Here is a 20478-nt window from a genome sequence, read left to right as displayed (position 1 = left end):
TCATATCTCCAGTAATTTTGAACAGGAGCGGAACGGGGAGAAGTTGAAGCGATTTTCTATTAAGCCAGCATTTTATGTTCGTCTGTGCACGCTCTACCAATGGTTACTACTTCTGAGATAATGAAGTGTGAAGTTGGATGAACACAGCAGGCCAAGCAGAGATGCTGCTTGGCCTGCTGTGTTCATCCAGCTTCACACTTTATTATCTTGGATTCTCCAGCATCTGCAGTTCCCATTATCTCTGTTACTACTTCTGACATTGATTCTATTACTAGTTTTAACACGACTGTTAACTTCCAGGTTTGCCCTGTGATATCAAAAAACCATCACTCCCCAAACTCCAAGTAAACCCGAGGACCGATTCAATTTGCGATTGAGTTCCCCAATAGGCGGCGCTGCAGTAACTTGGCTGGAGGGGCGCTGTGACCCACGGATGGAAACGGAAAATGCCTCCTCCTCCTCCCAGCCTGTAGGCGGCGCTGTTCCCGGCGGCTCATATCTGTTTGCAATTTTCCTTTCCGCTGAAGCATTTCCTGTTGTCGGCAGCGTGCAGGGAAAGCCGAGCGAGGATGGTCAAAATGAGTAAAGAGGCTAAGCAGCGGCTGCAGCAGGTATTCCGCTGCGGACAGTTCGTCATCCGTTGGGGTTTCATCCCGACCATCCTGTACCTGGGTCAGTCTGGGTGATTAGGGAAAGAGGGAGGGTTGGGGAGGTCATGTGCCGGGAGACTCCGGGTGGAAGGTGAAGGGCCTCTCCTGGAGTTCAGCCTACGTGAGATTCACTGCTGTGTCGACGGTCGGAAAGCTCTGGCCTTTGGTATTGTGTTGGACCTCAGTTGAACTCCCATCCTAATTCCTTCATCACTCACATTCTCATCATTCCTGCTCAATACGTCTCTACTGAAACTCTCATTTCATGTCTTCTTTTTGTACTTCCCATTAACTACCTTTATGTATCATGCCCTGCAAACTTCAGTTTATCAACGCCCTTCTGTCCATATCTTGTTTTGAATTGTCTCACTCACTAATCGTTCCTTTACTGTCAAAATCTCTCCATTTGAGATGCTGAAAATTCGCCTTGACTTCCTCCATGCCTCCAATTTCACATTCAAAAACAAAGTTGCTGGAAAAGCTCACCAGTTCTGGCAGTATCTGTGGAGGAGAAAACAGAGAACTTTTGGGTCTGGTGACCCTTCCTCAGTTCTGATTTACAACATCTGCGGTTCTTTTGGTTTTTAACCAATTTCAAATTCTTGTATTTAGAAACTTTTATGACCATCTCTCATTCCTGGCACTCTGGCCATTTATGCATCCACTTCTTTCATTCTGCCATTAGTGGTGTTACATTTAGTTGTCAAGGCCCTAAACAATGGAATTCCCTTCATAATCCATTATCTCTCTAGTTTTCTCTGGCATCTGAAAGCTGCTACTTGGACCTGAACCCTCCTGTTTAATATTTCTTTTGTTTGGCTGTTCATTTTAGTCTGATCACATGTTTGTGGAATTCCCTAGAAGTTTTTTTACTTTAAAGAAGATTTATGAATGCATATGCTGTAGTTAATGCTGTAACAGATTAAGATGACTTTTGCTAAGGTATAAGAAGTGTTTTGTTTTATTGATGGGGAAATAGTACAATAAAATCCTCTATATGGGTGGAGAAAGTGTTAGGATGGAATACTCATTTAGCAAATACACATTTGATTTTTGCTTTGTCTACAACATTTCTTTTCAGCCAGTGTATGAATATTTTGAAAATTAATGTCTTGGTTGTCTGTTTACATGGCTCAACAAGATCTATTATAACAGACTACATGGTCCCAGATTCAGCATGTGTTTTAAGTCAGCATAAATTTTGCCATGGGGAAAATATGGCATTATATTGAGCTGGTATTAGCTGTAGAAATGATATGGTGCTCACGACCCTTAAAAGTATAACCTGGATATCACTTTATGGTTAAGTTTGGAAATTGTGGCCTTATTATCCCAAGGTAGCTTCCTTCTCTGAAAGTTGTGTTATGTTGGTATCTCATAGAGACGCTGCATTGAAACACCTGGAATACAATGAAGTTACTGTACTACCATGCTCGATTTCCAGTAAACTCGTCCAAAAATTAGGGCTCATCCATTTTGGTGCAGTTCAAGTTTTAGTATTGTGTATATCTTAACAACGGCTGAATTATCAGTCTGCCACAGAAAATTGCCATTTATATGTGTAGAGTCTCATTTGGGATTTCCAACACACAATTTTAAATGTTTTTTTCCCGTAAAACTTATTTCGCAAGTCAAAGTTTCTTTTTGTTTTGCTTTTAATTCTTAATTCAAACTTGCATTCACTATTTTAAACTTTTACTCTTGCTTCAGACTGTGAGCCATTCTGATTTTTGTAGATTTGTTGTTGCTCCCCCTGTTCACACTATGTATTGTGGACAATGCAGTGCGATTTTTTTTTTCGATCTCTCAGTAACCTCAAGTTTCAGTGCAAAATCCTTAAAGAAATTAAATGGGCAAAATCTAGTTCCATACCTGAAAATGGGATTGCAAATTAGATGTCCGTTGCAAAGAGAATGGAATGTAAACCTGTTGTAATTTTGCTGAAACTATACAGAGTACCATAGAGTTTGAGTCTCCTTACTTAAGGAAGGAGCTACAGTAGTGGCATTAGAAGCCGTTCTGAGAAGTTCACTTGGCAAGGAAGATTGGATAGGTCTAGCCTGTTTCTCTATCGGAGTTAAGAAGAATGAGAGATGATCTTATTTAACCATGTAAGATTCTAAAGATAACAAAGTGTGGAGCTGGATGAACACAGCAGGCCAAGCAGCATCTTAGGAGCACAAAAGCTGACGGTTCGGGCCTAGATCCTTCATCAGAAACGTCAGCTTTTGTGCTCCTAAGATGCTGCTTGGCCTGCTGTGTTCATCCAGCTCCACACTTTGTTATCTTGGATTCTCCAGCATCTGCAGTTCCCATTATCTCTTATCTAAGATTCTAAAGGGACTTGACAGGATGGTTTTCCTTTCGAGAGATACTAGAACTAATAACTTTAAAATAAGGTGTCTCCTATTTAATTTGAGGATGAGAGTTTTCTTCTGAGGATCGTTGATCTGAATTCTTTTCCCTATTGAGCAGTGGAGGCTAGGCCATTGCATATTTTTAAGACTAGGTTAGATAAATACTTGACTGACAAGGGAGTCAAAAAATATTATTATAGATTGGGATATTTGTTTTTCCATTAGCAAAGACATGACCTTTTCTTATTATTTGTTTGCATAACATTTTAACAATTTTAAATTTGTATTTAAGGAATAAAATGAGGATAGGGTTTTAAACTAAACGGTGGGAGGGTGGGGAAAGATTCAGTTACATGTAAAATGAGAATGTCAAAGTTAAAGGAGAAGGCTGGGGTGGAGGTTAGTAATGTCTGATTTTTTTTTTACCAGAAAAGAAGGGACAGAATGTATGAACATCCCGGTGCATTAGAGAATTGTTTCGTACCTGTCTGCATGAAGCATTTTGGAATAAAATTAATGAGTTAACAATGCAATTAAAGACAAATTGGTATGATTTGATGGTGACGACTGAGATGTGGTTTCAGGAAGGCCAGGTTTGGGAATTGAATGTTCAAGGATATTCAGTGTTTTGGAAGAATAGGCAGGAAGGAAAAGGAGTAGTGTAGCATCTTTTAGTAAAAGAAGAGATCAATGCTGTAGTGAGAAATGATATCAATATTGGAGGTCAAGATGTTGAGTCAGTCTGGTTAGAAATAGGAAATAGCAAGGGGAAGAAGTCCCTGGTAGAAGTAATCTATAAGTTCCCAAATGGTAGTCCTGGAGTGGGACTCAGTATAAACCAGGAAAACTTGGGGCTTGTAAGAAAGGTTAGCAATTATCATGAGTGATTTTAAAATGCGCGCAGACTGGATTAATCAAATTGACAAAAGTAGCCTGAAGGGAGAGTTGATAGACCATATTAGAGATTATTTCTCAGCAGTGCGTTGGGGAGCCAACCAGGAACTGGCTGTTCTGGATTTGGTACTGTGTAATGAGATGGGATTAATTTGTTTCTTAGTAAACAGTTTTTCAGAAAAGAGTGATCATATACCAGAATTTCAGATTCAGTTGGAGGATAAGAAACTGGAGTCCATTGCTAGCGTTCTGAACTTAAACAAAAGTAATTACACAGGCACGAGGATCGATTTAGTCCTAGTGGACTGGGTGTGAAGACTAAAAGGCAGGACAGTTGATGAGCAGTGGCAAATGTTTAAGGAAGTAATGGTTCCCAGCTAAAATATATTTCAGGAAGATTGTAAGAGGGTGGGGAACCAACCATGGTTAAAGAACAAAGTTCAAGATAATGTAAAGACAAAATAAGAGATACCATGTTGCAGAGGGAGTGACAGGCTGGAAAACTGATGAAATTTATATTAAAAAAAATTCCAAAGGGTTATTAAAAAGTCATAAAAAGAGCTAAGGTAAATTATGAAAGAAAAAATGGATAGAAAGAGCTTCTATAAGTATATTAGAGGGAAGACAGTAGCTAAAGTGAATGTTGATCCCTTGTAGGGTGAGGCAGGGGAATTAATAGTAGGGAACACAGAAAGGATAGTCTTCAGTTTTCACAGTGGAGAACACTAGTATCATCCCAATAATGACAGGTAATGCAGAGATAATAGAACGGGAGGAACACTCGAGGGAAAAAATACTGAACAAACTGTTCCTAAGCAACAGAAAGCAGAGAATTGGGATAATTTTTTTCTCTCTGGCAAGATGTATCCAAGGCAGAGACACAGCATTTGGCCCTTGAGGCCCCAACTATTTACAATCTGTTTTAATGACCTGGATGTGGAGGTAGAAAATACTGTAGCCAAGTTTGCAGATGATGTAGGTGGAAAAGTAAGTTGCAATGATGAAATTTGCCTATTGATACGGATAAGTTAGGTGAATAGGCAATGCTTTGGCAAGTGAAGCTTAATGTGGATAAGTGAGAGTTTTTCCATTTTGGTTGGATGACAGACAGGAAATTTATAATCTAATTAGAGGGGTTTCCTGCCTCAATTATCCTCTCAGGCAATGCATTTCAGACCCCCACCACCAATACCTGGAATAAATAGTTATGCTGCAAGCCCCCTCTAAACCTCCACCTTTTCAATTAAAAACTATGACCCCTTGTTCTTCACTCCTCAATTAAGGGGGACAACTGCTTCCTATTCACCCTGCCCATGCCTCTCATAATCTTATACACGTCTGTCTCGTAACCCTTTAACCTTCTCTGTCCAAAAAAAAAATCTGAGCTTATCCAGCCTCTCTTCATATCTGAAATGCTCTATCCCAAGCAACATCCTAGTGAATCTCCTCTGCATTCCAATGCAATCACATCCCTCCTATAATGTGACTAGAACTGCAGACAGTATTCCAGCTATGGCCTAAACAAAGTGCTGTACAGCTGTGGCATGACTTCCCTGCTCTTATAATCTGTCACAGCAGATAAAAGCAAGCATCCTTTATGCCACCTTAAGTGCCCTGTTAATCTGTCCTGTAACCTTCGGGGATCTGTGGAATGCACCTCAAGACCCTTCTGTTCTGTCCTTCCTAGTGCTTTGCCATTGATTAAGTACATCCTTGTCCCGTTACATCTTCTAAAGTGCATCATTTCACATTTATTCAGGTTAAATTCTTTTTGCCATTGATTTGCCTATTTGGTTAAGGGGTGGCAGATTTAAAACAGGTGAAGTTACTTCTATCAAAGAGTCATGAATCTGTAGAATTCACTTACCCAGAGTGTGGTGGATGCTGGGACATCAAGTAAATTTGAGGTGTCAGATTTTTAATTAGAAATGCTTTGAAGGGTAATGGAGAGTGGGCAGGAAATTGGAGTTGAGGCTGATATAAGATGAGTTGTGATTGTATCAAATGGTAGAGCAGGCTGGAAGGGCTTGTCTGTATTGCTCAGACTTCTGAGTGCAGGAGTTGGGAAGTTATGTACAAAACCTTGGTGAGGCCTGTTCTGAAATACTGTGTCCAGTTCTGGTCGCTCTGTTATAGGGAGGATATTATTAAGCTGGAAAGGTCTCAGAAGAGATTTATCTGGATATTGCTGGATATGGAAGGTTTAAGTAATAAAGATAGGCTGGGATAACAAGGTGTAGAGCTGGACAAACACAGCAGGCCGAGCAGCAGCAGGAAAGCTGTCGTTTTGGGTCTGGTCCAGACCTGAAACATAAGCTTTTTTGCACCCCTGCTGCTTGGCCTGCTATGTTCATCCAGCTCTACACCTTGTTATCTGATTCTCAAGCATCAGCAGTTCCTACTATCTCTGGATAGGCTGGGACTCTTCACTGGAACATAGGAGGTTGAGAGGCAACTTGATAGAAGTTTATAAAGTAATACAGATAGTTAATGATAGTTGTCTTTTCCTTAGAATAGGGGGTTTCAAGATTAGGGGTCGCATTTTCAAGGTGATAGGAGAGAGATTTTGAAGAGTTGTGAAGGCCAATTTATAAGCAATGTAGATCCAGAGGAAATGGTGGATGTAGGTACAGTTAAAATGTTTAAAAGATATTTTAGATTGGTACATGAATAAGAAGTGTTTGCAGGGATATGGGCCAAATGCCAGCAGGCAGGCGAGACTAGTTCAGTTTGGGATTCTGGTTGGTATGGACTGGTTGGACCGAAGGCTCGCTTTCCGGGCTGTATGACTCTGTGGCTGTATTGCCTACTCCTGCTCCTTATTCTGATGTTCCTGCCTATACCTTTTGCAATGAAAATTTCATTTGCTAGAAATTGTATTTAAGCTGGAATTTATTTGGCATTCGTTTTTGGTTTTGTAAATTCCATTTCTCATGACAGATCCTTTTCTTCATGGATGAAAGCCTGGAAAGAATATTTTAGCAATTTCCTTTATGCTGATTCCTAGAACTGCTGGGCAGTATGTTTTGGGATTTTTGTTGGCAATTTGGTGTGAGACTGATATTGGGGCAACAAAGTGCTATTGGTACAGAGTGGTTTTATTGAATATCATCTGATTCTGAGGTAATGAGTTGTTTTTAAAAAAATCTTGTGCTACAATTGGACTGTTTAGAAGCTGTGACCTAGTTATTAGAGTATCAGTTGTGCCACTTGTGTGACTGATCGTGTCACATTGGAAAGCCCTCCCTTCTTGCTCATTTATACCATTGTTTTGTAATCTGTGGTTTTTGGACGTCTGAAGTACTTGAGGAACTTCATCTTTGGGAATGATCATGGGTACGTGGCAGTAACTAAAATGTACACTTCAAACTGTTTGGGAGCAGTATATGGCAAAAGATTTTACTTTGAATTCAAAGACAGTAAACTTTAATCACGAGCTGAGTTACACATGGGCTCCCGGGATTAGGCATCTTTGTAATTGATCATTTGTACATGAGCTATCACTTAGTAACTGACCGAGATTTGGCATGTTTCAACTGGGGAAGTGAGATATTCGGAGAGGGTCATCCGGTCTACTTGTGCAATTTTTCTGAGAATCAGAATGTTTACTTGTGCTTGTATGTAAGTCTTTCTTATTTCACTGTATCTCCTCTGTCAACACACTGAAATTGAAAGTTTATCCTGTTGACTGTCGTGTGCCTGTACCGGATGTCAGTACTCCCACTTATAGACATGGCATCACTGATGTCATTGTTTTCCCTTTGAATACTTCGCAACCATTGACACACCCTGCTCTCTGCTTCCCTTTTTGGCCTGCTGTCACTCAGACTCTGTGTTGCCTTCCTCCTGTGATAGAGCAAAGTGGTGAGCAGCAGAGAGACACACACAGTCAGTGGACTGGAACATGGTGGCCAGTGAGACAGTGAGAATTGCAGTTATCGAGGCCAGCCTTTATTATCCATCTCTGGCCTAATTCTGCTGCTATAGCTTATGGTCCTTCAGTCCATCAAGCCTGTTGCGTCATTCAATCATGGCTGATATGGTTTTCCTGCCTCCTCCCTGCAACCCTTGATCCCCTTACCAACCAAGAACCTATATCTGTCTTAAATGTATTCAATGATTTGACCTGCTCTGTCTTCTGTGGCAGTGAGGTCCATGGATTAACCACCCTCTGACTGAAGAAGTCCCTCTTTATCTCACTTCTAAACAGTAGTCCCTTCACTCAAAGGCTGTGCCCTCGGATCCTAGTCTTACCTACTTGTGGAAACCTCTTCTCCACATCCACTGTATCCAGGCCTCTCAGTATTCTAAGTTTAAGTCGGATTTCCCCCCCGCTCATTCTCCAGCATCTGCAGTTCCCATTATCTCTGGTCTGACCAGAGCCTTATACAGTCTCAGCAGTACATCTTTGCCCTCGTATTCTAGCCCTCTTGAAACGAATGCAAATGTTGCACTTGTTTTCCTCACCACCAACTGAACCTGCAAGTTAAATGAACCTGCATGTTAACCTTAAGGGACTCCTGATATAGGACTGTCAAGTCCCCTTGTGCTACAGACTTCTGAAACCTTTTTCCATTTAGAAAATAGTCTATGCCTCTATTCTTCCTACAAAAGTGCATGACCTCATACTTTGCTACATTGTGTCTTGTCTGCCGCTTCTTTGCCCACTCGCCTAGCATGTCTTTTTCAACCTCTCTGCTTCCTTACTTTCTTTGTGTCATCTGAGCTATTTCTGCCTTGAAACATGAGTAGGGAACAACTTTTTTGAACTGCTGCGGTCTAGTCTGCTTTTGAGAATACAAAAATTTCAGTCTAGTGACAATGGGGTGGTGATAAATCTCCATGACGGGGTGTTGCATAGAAACAAGCCATTCAGCCCAATTAGCACATTGGAGCATTGATGCTCAGCTTGAGCTTTTCCCCCATCCTCCTCCATTTAAGTCTACCAGCATAACCTTCTATATCTCTGTCACAACTGCTTACCTAGCTTCTGCTTAAATGCATCTGTGCTACTTGTCTCAACTAGACCCAGTTAGTTCATCCTTCTCCGATGGGTGCAACTTGCATGTGTAGTATTGCTTTTTAATTTTTTTTGCATCCTGTTCCATGCCTCTATCCTCTTTTGGATACCAGAATTTTCATAGTGCTCCAGGTGTGGTATAAGTTTTGATATTTTATCTGATTTCAGTGCTGTCCATCTGAAAATTAACTTTAGTATTTGGTTTGCTTTTGTTATGTCTGTCTTGATTTACAGTCTTAATCTGAACAGATTTTGTGATGTTTTTATGTACTTTTTTCTCTCACTTATATTCTTACATTCCAAATAGGAAGTGACAAGCTTACTGTTTTGCACTAAACTGTAATATATCACACAACTGCTGAAGCTTTTTTACCAATTAAATGTCTGTTTATCTCAAGTTTATTGTGGCTGTTTTGTAATTTGTTGTAAACTTCTGTATTGACTATTGCCCATCAATTTAGCTTGGTAAATGTACAAATTGTTTGATTGTCAGTGTAAATCACAAATTGCATGTTTGTAAACTGCAGTAGGCCGAGCACTTACCCTTGCAGAATCCTGAGAGAAAGCGGTTAATTTCTATCCTTTCATTATTTTAAACATTTGTTTAGTAAGCTTTGATATTTTTTCTAAGTTTTGATGCCCAAAAGTGCACGTGGCCCTCTCTGTCACACTCCTCCTGAAGGGTTTACCCCAGTGCATTTATTCTGATTGTTTGCTTCAGCCACACTAAAGAGGGCATTACCCTGTACCTGGTTATGCTGTACTTTCTCATACCACTGTTTGTAACTCGACACACGAGGGGAAAAAAAAATGCATGGCCCTAATGAGCCTTGAAACCATGTGGATTATCAACTTTGTATTTTAAAGCAGTAACAATGGAAAATGTTAAAAATAATGAAGATTGCTTCATGTTTTAGGATCTCAATACAGTAGAAAGTCTAGAGGAGTGTAAATGTTGCATGAACTAAAAAAGGAACTTGGGAAACCAATGAGTGTGCACAAAAAAATTGACAAGTAGGATAAAGAAACACAAAGATATTCTATAACTATACAAAACAGACAATAGGGCTTTGTTGAGACCAAAAACATACATTGAATTAAGAGGTGAAGACAACAGCATTGCTCTTAGATGAATATTTTGCATGTTTTTTTCTTGAGAGGGAGATGGTGCGCATATGTAATTGAGGAAGACAAGGGTGTAATATGGATGCTATCAACCTATTGAGGGGGCACATATTAAGGTCTAAGAAAGTGATAACTGTTCTGGTTTGAATGAACTGCAAAGCCAGGGAGAAAATAACAAAATTAAAAAAGTCAAAAGAACTGCAGATGCTGGAAATCAGAAATGGCTGCAAAAACTCAGCAGGTCTAGCAGCATCCGTGGACAGAAATCAAATCTAACATTTCAGATCCAGTGACTCTCCAGAATGGGAAGTAGGTTAATATTTTAAAATTCTCTGACTGCAGAGACTACTAATGTTGTAGTTTTCTTTTATAAAGGGAAGAAGCAATAGCCTAAGTATTAAAAAAATGTTTAACTTTGCTGCAGTATTATTTGCAAACAGTTCTATGGTAGAAATCATGGTTTGGAAAGGCATGCCTTAATCAAGGACAATCAGCATGGATTCTTAAAGTGAAAATATAGTCTGACTGCTTTGTACATTTTCATGGTGAGTTAAGAGGGTTTATCAGTAGTGTGTGTTTTGATGTTATACATTGGGATTGCAGCAAGGCTACATGTTGCACACTAACCACAAAATTACAAGTCCAAGGAATCTAAGGTTTTCTCAGCATGTACACAAAAAATGACCTCTGTGCCATAACTTTATGGGGAGGCAGTGACCTAATGGTATTATCACTGGGCTATTAATCCAGAGATCTATGTTCTGGGGACCTGTGTTCAAATCTCGTCCTGCAAATGGTGGAACTTAAATTAGATTTTAAAAACCTGGCATTAAGACTAATGATGATCATGAATCCATTGTCAATTTTTGGAAAAACCGACCTGGTTTGCTAATGTCAGAGTCATAGAGATATATCGCGTGGAAACAGACCCTTTGGCCCAACTCATCCATGCTGACCAGGTACCCTAAATAAATTCTAGTCCCAGTTGCCTTCATTTGGCCCATATCCATCTAAACCCTTCCTATTCATATGCCCATCCAGATGCCTTTTAAATGTTGTAATTGTACGTGCCTCCACTATTTCCTGTAGCGGCACATTCCATACACACCACCCTCTGTGTGAAAAAGTTATCCCTTCAATCAGTTTGAAGTCTTTCCCCTCTCACCTTAAACCTATCACCAGTAGTTTTGAAGTCCCATACCCTGGGAGAAAGGCCTTGACTATTTACCCTATCCATACCCCTCATGATTTTATAAACCCCTAAAAGGTGACCCTCAGCATCTGCTCCAGGGAACATAGACCTGGCCTCTTCAGCCAATCCCTATAGCTGAAACCCTCCAACCCTGGCAACATCATTGTAAGTCTTTTCTGAACCCTTCTAAATTTCACAACATCTTTCCTATAGCAGGGAGACCAGAATTTAATGGTGTACTCCAGAAGTGGCCTAACCAATGTCCTGTACAACCTCAACATGACCTCTGAACTCTTATACTCAATGTACTGACCAACAAAGGCAAACATACCAAACACCAAACACCACCTTCGACCCATCTACCTGCGACTCCACTTTCAATGAACTATGAATCTGCATTCGAAGGTCTCTTTAGGGATAGAAGCTGCCATCTTTGCATTGTCTGGCCTACAGACTAGACTCATGGCAATGTAGTTGACTCTTAATTAGGGATGAGCCAGAGATCATCTCCTGTGAATGAATTAAAAAACAATTTGATTCCATATTTCTAAGACCAGGTTAATATGGACACAAGGAACCAAAGAACAGAAATAATTAATTTGGCTCCTTGAGCTTAATTCCATGTCTTCAATATATTGAACTTTACATCTCAGAGGGTCATAAATGCAGAATTCCAAAGAACTGCAAGCTTGTGAATGAAGATTTTTTTCCTCTGTTCTAAATGACTACTGCTTAATTTAACATTAGGATATCAGATTCTTTTAAAAAATGTATAAATTTCAGTACCTGATCCACATCTTTGCTTAAAATCTAATCGGCTCTTCCCTGGATGTGGATAAATACCATTGTTGTTGTACTCATGTTGGAGTTGATGCATGATGGGTAAAGATACACTCCTTGGGCTTGTAGTTATCTGAGCCCTTGAATCAAGCACTAGCAAAAGTAGGAAAGTGTTCAATTTACAGCCCAATTTAGTTGATAAAGATAATATTTATAGTAAAATACTGTCAATATACACCTGTTGCTAAATCATGTCCATAGATGTTAAGAAGTGGATATCTACACATTTGCTGGTGCCTTCAAGTCTGTATTAATGCGTAGTGGTTCGAAGTAGCCTCTTTCAGATATGTGACATTGTGATTTAGGGGAAAAAGAAATATTGTCTGCTGTCGCTTTCTTAGGTAAATTCCATGACCCATCACGGGAGTGATCTCCATTATGTCATGGGACATTCTATTAAACAAATTACTAGTCCTTAATCGGCTGTTTTAAAAACAGGAACAAAACAGATTTGGTAGCTTTTTATAAATTTCTTCACTGTTACTTAAAAGAATGTTATTCTATTTAATGACTTTGTTAAACTCACACATGATTTAATGTCTAGTCTTTATTTTAATTTCTGGTAACTTGCATATCTTTCAGAAATTAATTGCTAAGATATTTTGGTTTGGGACCGCAAATAATGAACGCACCTACTGCTTGATCCCATTTGTTAATGACAATATGCAATTTTATGTTGTGTATTGTTTTTGATATTTTTCTGATGGCATTGAAGGATGTAGTTATATTTTGGGTGTCTTTTGCACCAGCTGAAGTGTAACAGTGTAACTGCACAGAGAAAATCTGAAACTTCCTTTGGAAGGCAGTCCTGTACTGTTGGCTTTGGAAACTGCCTAGATTTATTATTACTGTGTTCTGTCATACAGGGTTTTAGAAAGTTCCTTTGGCACTTTATAAATTCATGTAGTTAATTTATATGTTTTGAAATTGCCAAAATTCCTGTCTGTTCTCTTAAAGTATTGGGGGAACTAATGTTGGAGAACAGATCTCAGTTCTGTACACTCTTACACATACAAGTACAATCTCCAAACCATGAAGCTGATTCAGTGTAGAAAGCAAATCAGTGGGAAGTTAATGCTTTCACTGCTGGTCTTTCTTCACTGCAGTAAAGAATACACTCAAGTACCTTTATCTTTCATTCGGTCTGTGTATCTTGAAGCAATAGCATTGTATTCTTACTTTTTAGATATACATTTTAATTTCTGTTATCATAATTCCATTATTCAGTTCATCATGTAAAACATCTGTACCATATACTTGATCATTGCAAGATTATTGATCACAACACTTCCTGAGTGCTTTGTAAATGACTATTTCTGGCTTTACAGTCATTAATATTTCCTGTAATGAATAAATTCATTAAACATTAGTTTGTATTAACTAGTTAGTGATTTTAATCAGCCTGTTTGGATGTTATGAAACACCTCCAAGGCAGGTGGGGTTTGAACCTGGACCCCCTGACCCAGAAGTAGGGACACTACAACTGCACAGTAGCCCTATTAAATAGTCAATTATATTTTTAATCAAAGTATGTAGACATGTTATGACGTACCTCTAGAGCAAGTAGAACTTGAACTTGGGCCTTCTGGCCCAGAAGTGTCACAGGAGACCCCTATTAATTAGAAGCTGAGTTTGATCACTGACTACTGACTAGTGACAAGTGACGAGTATTGTTTCTACATTATATGCTGTAGGAGCAGAGGGACATGTGTCTTTGTGTGCGCAGATTATATCAGAGCTGACAGGACAGGTGGCGACAGCAGTAAATAAAATCTGCAGTGTCCAGGGTATTATTAATGGGGCAAAGAATGCAAGAGCAAACAGGTGATGGTGTACCTGTAAAAGACACTTGTTAGACCTCAGCTGGAGTATTTTGTACAGTTGTGGTCACCACGTTATAGAAGGGTTGTGAATGCATTAGAGGGAGAGCACAGAAGAGATTTACAAGAATAGTTATAGGAATGAGAGACTTTAGTTATGATGAGCGATTTGGAGAGATGGTGGCCAAGAGGAGAGATGATTGAAGTTTCAAAATTATAAGGTGGTTCGATGCAGTAGATTGGGGAAAACTGTTCTGCTTTTAAGTGAATTAAAAAAAACAGGATGACACAGATTTAAAATGATTTTTAAAAGAAGCAAAAGTGATATGAGAAAAATATCTTTTTCCACGTGAGTAGTATGAGTTTGGAATGCACTAGTTTGAAGAATGGGACGGACAGTTTCAATTGAGGCTTTCGAGAGGGTACTGAATGATTATTTAAGTGGGGTTAAGGTGCAATGATATAGGGAAAAGTGGGAGAATAGCTCATTTCGAGAGACAGTGCAGACATGACTGTTTCATGGCCCCTTTCCATGCTGTAACACTTCTGTGAAGTGGCAGTTGGATTGATGCTTTTTTAATAAGAGATATTTTGTTGATGTAATGACTGGACCACTTGCCTCTGTCTGTGAACAGGTTTTCCTGTGTAATGTTTTAGGAGAGCAATGAATTTCGAGTGTGGCACATAGGTCACTCAAAAAGTGAGGATGTATTGGTGTTGGTTTTGCGTTCATTTTGGATGTTATGCTGTCTTTGGTTTCTGTAGAATTTTATTTGAAATGCACATATGAAACTCTTTTTTTTCTTCAGCTTTTGTAATGTACATGAACGAGAATGCCTTTTTTCAGTTTTGATTTATTCGAACTTGTGCAACTTTTACAGCAAAGCAGTGGAGCAAGATTCATTACTAAGCTATTTTCCTATTCAACAGCTCAGTTGTTGAATCTCTGACTGAACTGGTTTTATGCATTGAATATGGGGTGTTGGAATCAAATTCTCACCTGTAGGATAAGAAGTGAGGCATACACTAAGTACATGGACAGCAAGAGAGAAAGTGACCTGGGAAAAGATGAAGAGATTAGAGGTCAAAAATATTGAATTAAAACTGAAGTATGAAATTAAATTATAAAGGAGCATAAAACCTAACAGTAAAATATTTTATTGGTGCATAAATAAAGTCAGAATAGGTGCTGAGTCATTTGGGACAATGTCACAGACAATCAAAGAAATGGTGGAACTATTAAATAATGAATGTGAGTCACTATCTACGAGTGAACAAGGCAAGTTGACATAACATCGGTCAGTGAGATTAGAAATGAGAACTGTTTAAAATAAAAATATGAAGTATTGAATAAAGTGATCATAAGGACAGATAAACCCCCTGGTTTGGATGGCACACATTCACACATTTTAAAATAACCTAGGGAATGCTGGAGGTATTACTACATACTTTAATAACTGGTTTGAAAAAAATATAGCATCAGAAGGCTGGCAGATAGAAAATGTTAGCTGTACTTAGGAAGGGAAATAAAACATGCCCAGGGACTATAAACTAGTCAGCTTAACACTGGAAGGAAAATACTGAACCTTTACTAAAGGAGAGAAAGAAGAATGCCTCGATCCAATAATAAATAAGAAGTGAATTTTCAAAGAGCAAATGCTGCTTGACCAATTTCATGGAATATTTCAAGCAGAAATGGAATGTGTTAACACGGTAATACTATAGATATATTTTATCTAAATTTCAAAAGGCTGTTGAAGTATCTAATAGACTAATGAATGAAGTCAAAGAATGTAGAGTTAGAGAGTAGCAGTGTGGGTTGCTAGCTAGATAGAAAAAATATAGATAAAATGTAGTTACTCAACTTGACGTAGTTGGAAAATAGTTCACAATCAATTGTAGGATTACTATTTACAATTTGTAGTTGCAATCTAGACTTTAGGATCAAAAAACACTTTTTCTAAATTTGTAATAATAATGAATTGAGGGCATTCTTGATACAGAAGAGGATTGTAATAAAATACAAAAAGATATTAAATTTTTCAATTGACATTGGCAATTTTAAGCTTAGATGTATGTGACGCTTTACATTTTGGCTAGAAAAAATGTAGAGGTCGTTTATTATTTGGCAAGAGTTCAAATAGGATGGAGGAGCAAAAAGATCTGAGTATAAATCCTAAAGACAAAGAATAGTGACAAGTTAACAAGTTAATTTAAAAAAAAATCAAAAGATGTTGGGGTTTACTTTAAGAAAGAGAATTGAGAAGTGAAGAATGTGTGGTAAATTTGCTTCAAACTAAGTTAGACCATGCCTGGAGAACTGCATAAAATTCTAGCTATGAATTCACCCTGACACTGAGATAATTCCAATATTGAATTCTTCCACTTATGCACCGTTGTGGCCCCTCTGAGTGAATATGATGGCATTCTTCAAAAACATAAGTTGTTTTGTGCTGCTGCATGAGTATCCACCGGCTTGGGTCAAGTTAATTTTATATAGGATCTGTCTCTTGAATTCCAGCAAAGAAACTTCACTGTGTTAGATGTGTAGGTGTTGCCTAAGAATGAAGGTACAGTGCGGTAATCTCCTGTACAGCTTACTCTTACAAAATAAAAATGTAGTCAGGGATTCATTGTGACTGAAACCATGCCAGTGATTTATATTGTTTCACATAAAACAATTATTTTTGTGTTTTGAATCAGTGGACTTTGAAGTTTGGCTATGAACCCTTATGTACTTCAAGCAGAGACTAACCCACTGATTACTGTAATTTTGTTTGCAAGTGTATATAATACATTGTGTTTTTGTTGTCCACTGGTCACTAACTGATGTGTGAAGTTTCTGCTGTCCTTTGGAGACAGTAAGTCTATCTTACTGCTGTGTTTAGATTTTAATTTCATTTCAGGTTTGTCATTGATTTTTGGATTGTTGTAAATACTTTATTTTATTTTCCTCCAGGTTTTAGGAGGGGTGGCGACCCAGGCATGCCAGAGCCCAATCTTCTAAGGTAGATATCCGTAATTGACAAGGTCACTTGATATAATGTACATATTGTTATCTGCACAGCCCCCAGCAACCCCTGAAATTTCTGTGTTGGTGAAGCACAAATCAGCCTCTTTAAGCTGTTGCTTGTACGCGCTATATAAAAAGATTCAAGGGGCTCTTGCATTTAAAAGAATGACCATGCACTGCAAAAAAATTATGACATTAGTATGTATTTATTATGTACGTAGGAACACTAAATCTTCAATGAAGTGTCAAAATGTTGTAGTTGCATAGGTTATACTTCTGGAATGGTTAAAAAGTTTTTATACCTGCGCTTCTCCTTGCAGTGATTTTTCAATCCTACTGTGTGTCTCGAGGAGATGCAGATTAGAAGTTCATACTCAATTACCAGCCTCAAGTCAGTACAGGTTATAACAGACGTAATAGCTAGTTTCCCTGTCCAGTGCTTCACTGTAACAAATTTATCATTATGTTTACAAACTGCTAATGTATCAATTCTCCAATACAGCAATGGTCTATTGGGCTCAGCTGTTCAATTTATTCTATACATAAGCCTCCTACCAACTATCCTGTTCTAACCTGAGCAGCAGCATACTGTCCTAGTCCTTTTCCCTTTATGTTTAGCTAATTCCCCTCAAGTTCATTGCCACCTACCTCACCACTACTTGTATCATATTCCACATTATTATCGCTCTGGGTGGAGAGTTGGTTTGTTTAAGCTGCTCATGGGATTTTTTTCTGATTTGTGGTGCTTGGTTTGCTCTATCTGAGAAGCAGAGACATCTTCACCATGTCAACACTAATCTTGAGACTGCTGTCGGTGACACTACTGACACCCTCCCTTTTTGCCTTTCAAGCCTGTTGAGTATGTTGTAGTAATTACGGTCTCTTACTTCAAATTTAAATGTAAATTTTTTTAAATAAGTGAAAAACATATTTCTGTTGCCTTTAAAAGAAATTAATTTTGTCCTGTCTGTCTGCATGATTGTCAAATTAGATGTCAGTTGCCTAGTCTTGTTTATTTTTGTTTATCATTTTAGTTTATTTTCCCTCTTACTCGTTGGTTTTTAGTGTGGCTTTTTGCAAGTAGAGTTCTTGTCCCTTCAGCGTATGAACTAATTCTGCATCATATTGATGTTCTCTTGAACATATCCCACTGATTATCTGTTGTATTACCTATTAGCAAGCTTGCATACTTTACTGTGCACAATCTCCATCTCATTATATTAAATTTGGCCTCAGCTAGATCTTGAATTTTAGTATGTTTTAAGTTTCTTCCTGTAAAACACTATTGAGTTTGATGTTATGCTTGTTGCTTGGTAAATGTTCACACATTGTAATGTTATTTAAAATTAACAAAACCAGAGTTCTGTGTGGAATGTCTCTTGTTAGTTTCAGCAACAAAATGTCTCAGAACTTCCATGGCACATTCTCAACAAGTTTACTTTGATTTCTGCTGGCCTGTTTATTCTAATCACCATGAAAGTTAATGTTCCAATTTAAACCTCTCTGCCTGTTCTAATGCCTGTCTATTCTCCGCATTTATTTTTATCATACCCTTCAAGTTGAATTTATACCAGTAGGTCATTCAATGTCTTCCTTGTATTTCCTGCATTGTATAAAGAGTCCTCATTTGGGACTAACATGGCTCTTATTTTTGGTTTAATCACTTCACTACTTCTCTTGTTATCTGTGATCACTAAATCTTTGTTTCTGCATAATCTCCCCTGTTGATTATTTTTGATGTCTTATTTGTATTACGATTGTTTTCAGGACAAAAATAACACTGATATCACTATTCCATAACTTCTTACTTAACGGACTCTTTCTAGTTCTCCTTGGACAACTGAGATAGTTTTATGTCTTATTTTCCATTCTGGTAGACCAAGTGTCCTTTCAGTTCAGACAACTTGAATGAGCTTTCATCAACTTGAAAATTTCTGTACAAATTCTCACAGTTTGTACACTCTACAAATTAAAACGCTTTTGCTAGTGTGAAAATTGGTTTCCTAATCTGAAAATGTGGCTTGTTTACTTTTTATTCTGATCTGAACTCCTGATTCTTCTGAACTGAATTCTGAACTAGTGGCCCTGGTCTGTTTTTTCCATTATGGTGAACTCAGTTGCATAAACATTTTGCCAATTAACACCACAAGTATCCTTAACTGAATCATATGTTTTCTTGAAAATCATATATTTAGGTTACTATAACAGTTGACTTTGTTTTTTTTGAAAAAACATTACCCTTAGAGTTGAAATAAAAATTCAAACTCCAATTGATAATGTTGTGTCTTTATCACTGAATTAGCCTTATGTATTGCTGTTAAGATAACTTGTTCTGACAGTGTTTGTCCCATTATGTAGTTGACAAGCTGTCTTGAGGAATGGTTGAATCCTGTAAAAACACTTGTCATAAAATGTATTACTCCAATAATGTGAGCAAGTGGCACAAAAAGTGGGATATTTAAATGGATGATTACTGCAGAATTCCAAGCTGCAGAGATATTTAAGTGCTCTTGTGGCATGAATCACAAAAGGTTAGTATACGTAATGGAATATTGGTCTTTATCTCAAAGGGTATAAAATGCATAGTATTACTAAAATTATCCAAGGCACCTGTTAGACCAGACCTGGAATACTCTGGACAGTTTTGGTCTCCTCATCTAAAGAAAGATTTACTGGTTTTGGAAGCAGTCAAGAGAAGATTACTAGATTGTTCCTAGGTGTGGAGGAATTGTCTTATGAGGAGAAGTTGAGTAGGTTACATATGTACTTATTGATGTATAGAAGAATGAGGTGACTTCATTGAGGTATGTAAGATTTTTAATAACATGTGACAGCACAGATGCGGAATGGTTGTTTCCCATTGTGGGAGAGTCTAGACCCAGAAGGCATAATCACAAAATAAGGGACGAGGAGGAATTTCATCTGAAGGTCATGATTCTGTGGAATATTTTTTTAAAACAGAATGTTGTATACACTGGGCTAGGTATATTCAAGGTTGAAATTTTTAGTTAGTAAGGGAAGCAAGGTTAAGGGGGAAATGCGGGAAAGTGGAGTTGAGGATTATCACATCTGCCATGATCTTATTGAATAGCAGATCAGACAATGGGCTGAATGGACTACTTATACTCCTTGATTTTACAGTAATCCAGAAGTTTAATGGATTCTATCCTTTGATATGAGAGGAAGTGAACATAAATGTAAGGATATTATTAAGCTTCAGCTGTCCAGGCTGTTGCTGAGACCACATTTTAAATACTATGTGCATGCATTGGAGGTGGTTCAGAGGGGTTAGATTGAGGCCTCAGATGAATCTTATGATGGTAGATTGGTGGTTGTAGGCTTATTTCCACTAGAGTTTGGAACAGTGAGGGATGACTTGATTGAGGTGTAAAAGATCCTGACTTGTATTGACAAGGTGGACATGGTAAGGATGTTTCTTTTTGAGGGTCAGTTCAGAATTAGGGACTAGTGTTTTAAAATTAGGGACTTCTCTTTCAGGATAGAGGTGAGGATACTTTTTTTGATATGCTTGCTTTTCCCTGCAATGGAAAGCAGTGAGTTGGGGTC

General features: G+C 38.2%; 1 protein-coding gene across 1 annotated transcript; it reads left to right on the top strand.

The window, feature by feature from the left end:
* The first annotated feature begins 514 nt into the window (after nt 1-514).
* tomm7 (translocase of outer mitochondrial membrane 7 homolog (yeast)) lies at nt 515-790 on the top strand. Its single transcript, XM_048523918.2, has 2 exons — nt 515-682; nt 748-790. The coding sequence occupies exons 1-2, from the start codon at nt 570-572 to the stop codon at nt 773-775; spliced, it is 141 nt and encodes a 46-aa protein (XP_048379875.1). The 5' UTR covers nt 515-569; the 3' UTR covers nt 776-790.
* The last annotated feature ends 19688 nt before the right edge of the window (nt 791-20478 follow it).

Source organism: Stegostoma tigrinum, chromosome 2 (genome assembly GCF_030684315.1).
Source record: "Stegostoma tigrinum isolate sSteTig4 chromosome 2, sSteTig4.hap1, whole genome shotgun sequence".
Taxonomy (NCBI): domain Eukaryota; kingdom Metazoa; phylum Chordata; class Chondrichthyes; order Orectolobiformes; family Stegostomatidae; genus Stegostoma; species Stegostoma tigrinum.
Note: the sequence above shows the minus strand (reverse complement) of the source record. Positions and strands in the feature narration are given on the sequence as shown.

Bases quoted from the DNA above. Each gene is read 5' to 3' on its own strand.
- tomm7 (XM_048523918.2), top strand. From the start codon at position 570: ATGGTCAAAATGAGTAAAGAGGCTAAGCAGCGGCTGCAGCAGGTATTC. The intron at 683-747 runs GTGATTAGGGAA...TGGAAGGTGAAG, and splicing joins CTGTACCTGGGTCAGTCTGG to GGCCTCTCCTGGAGTTCAGC.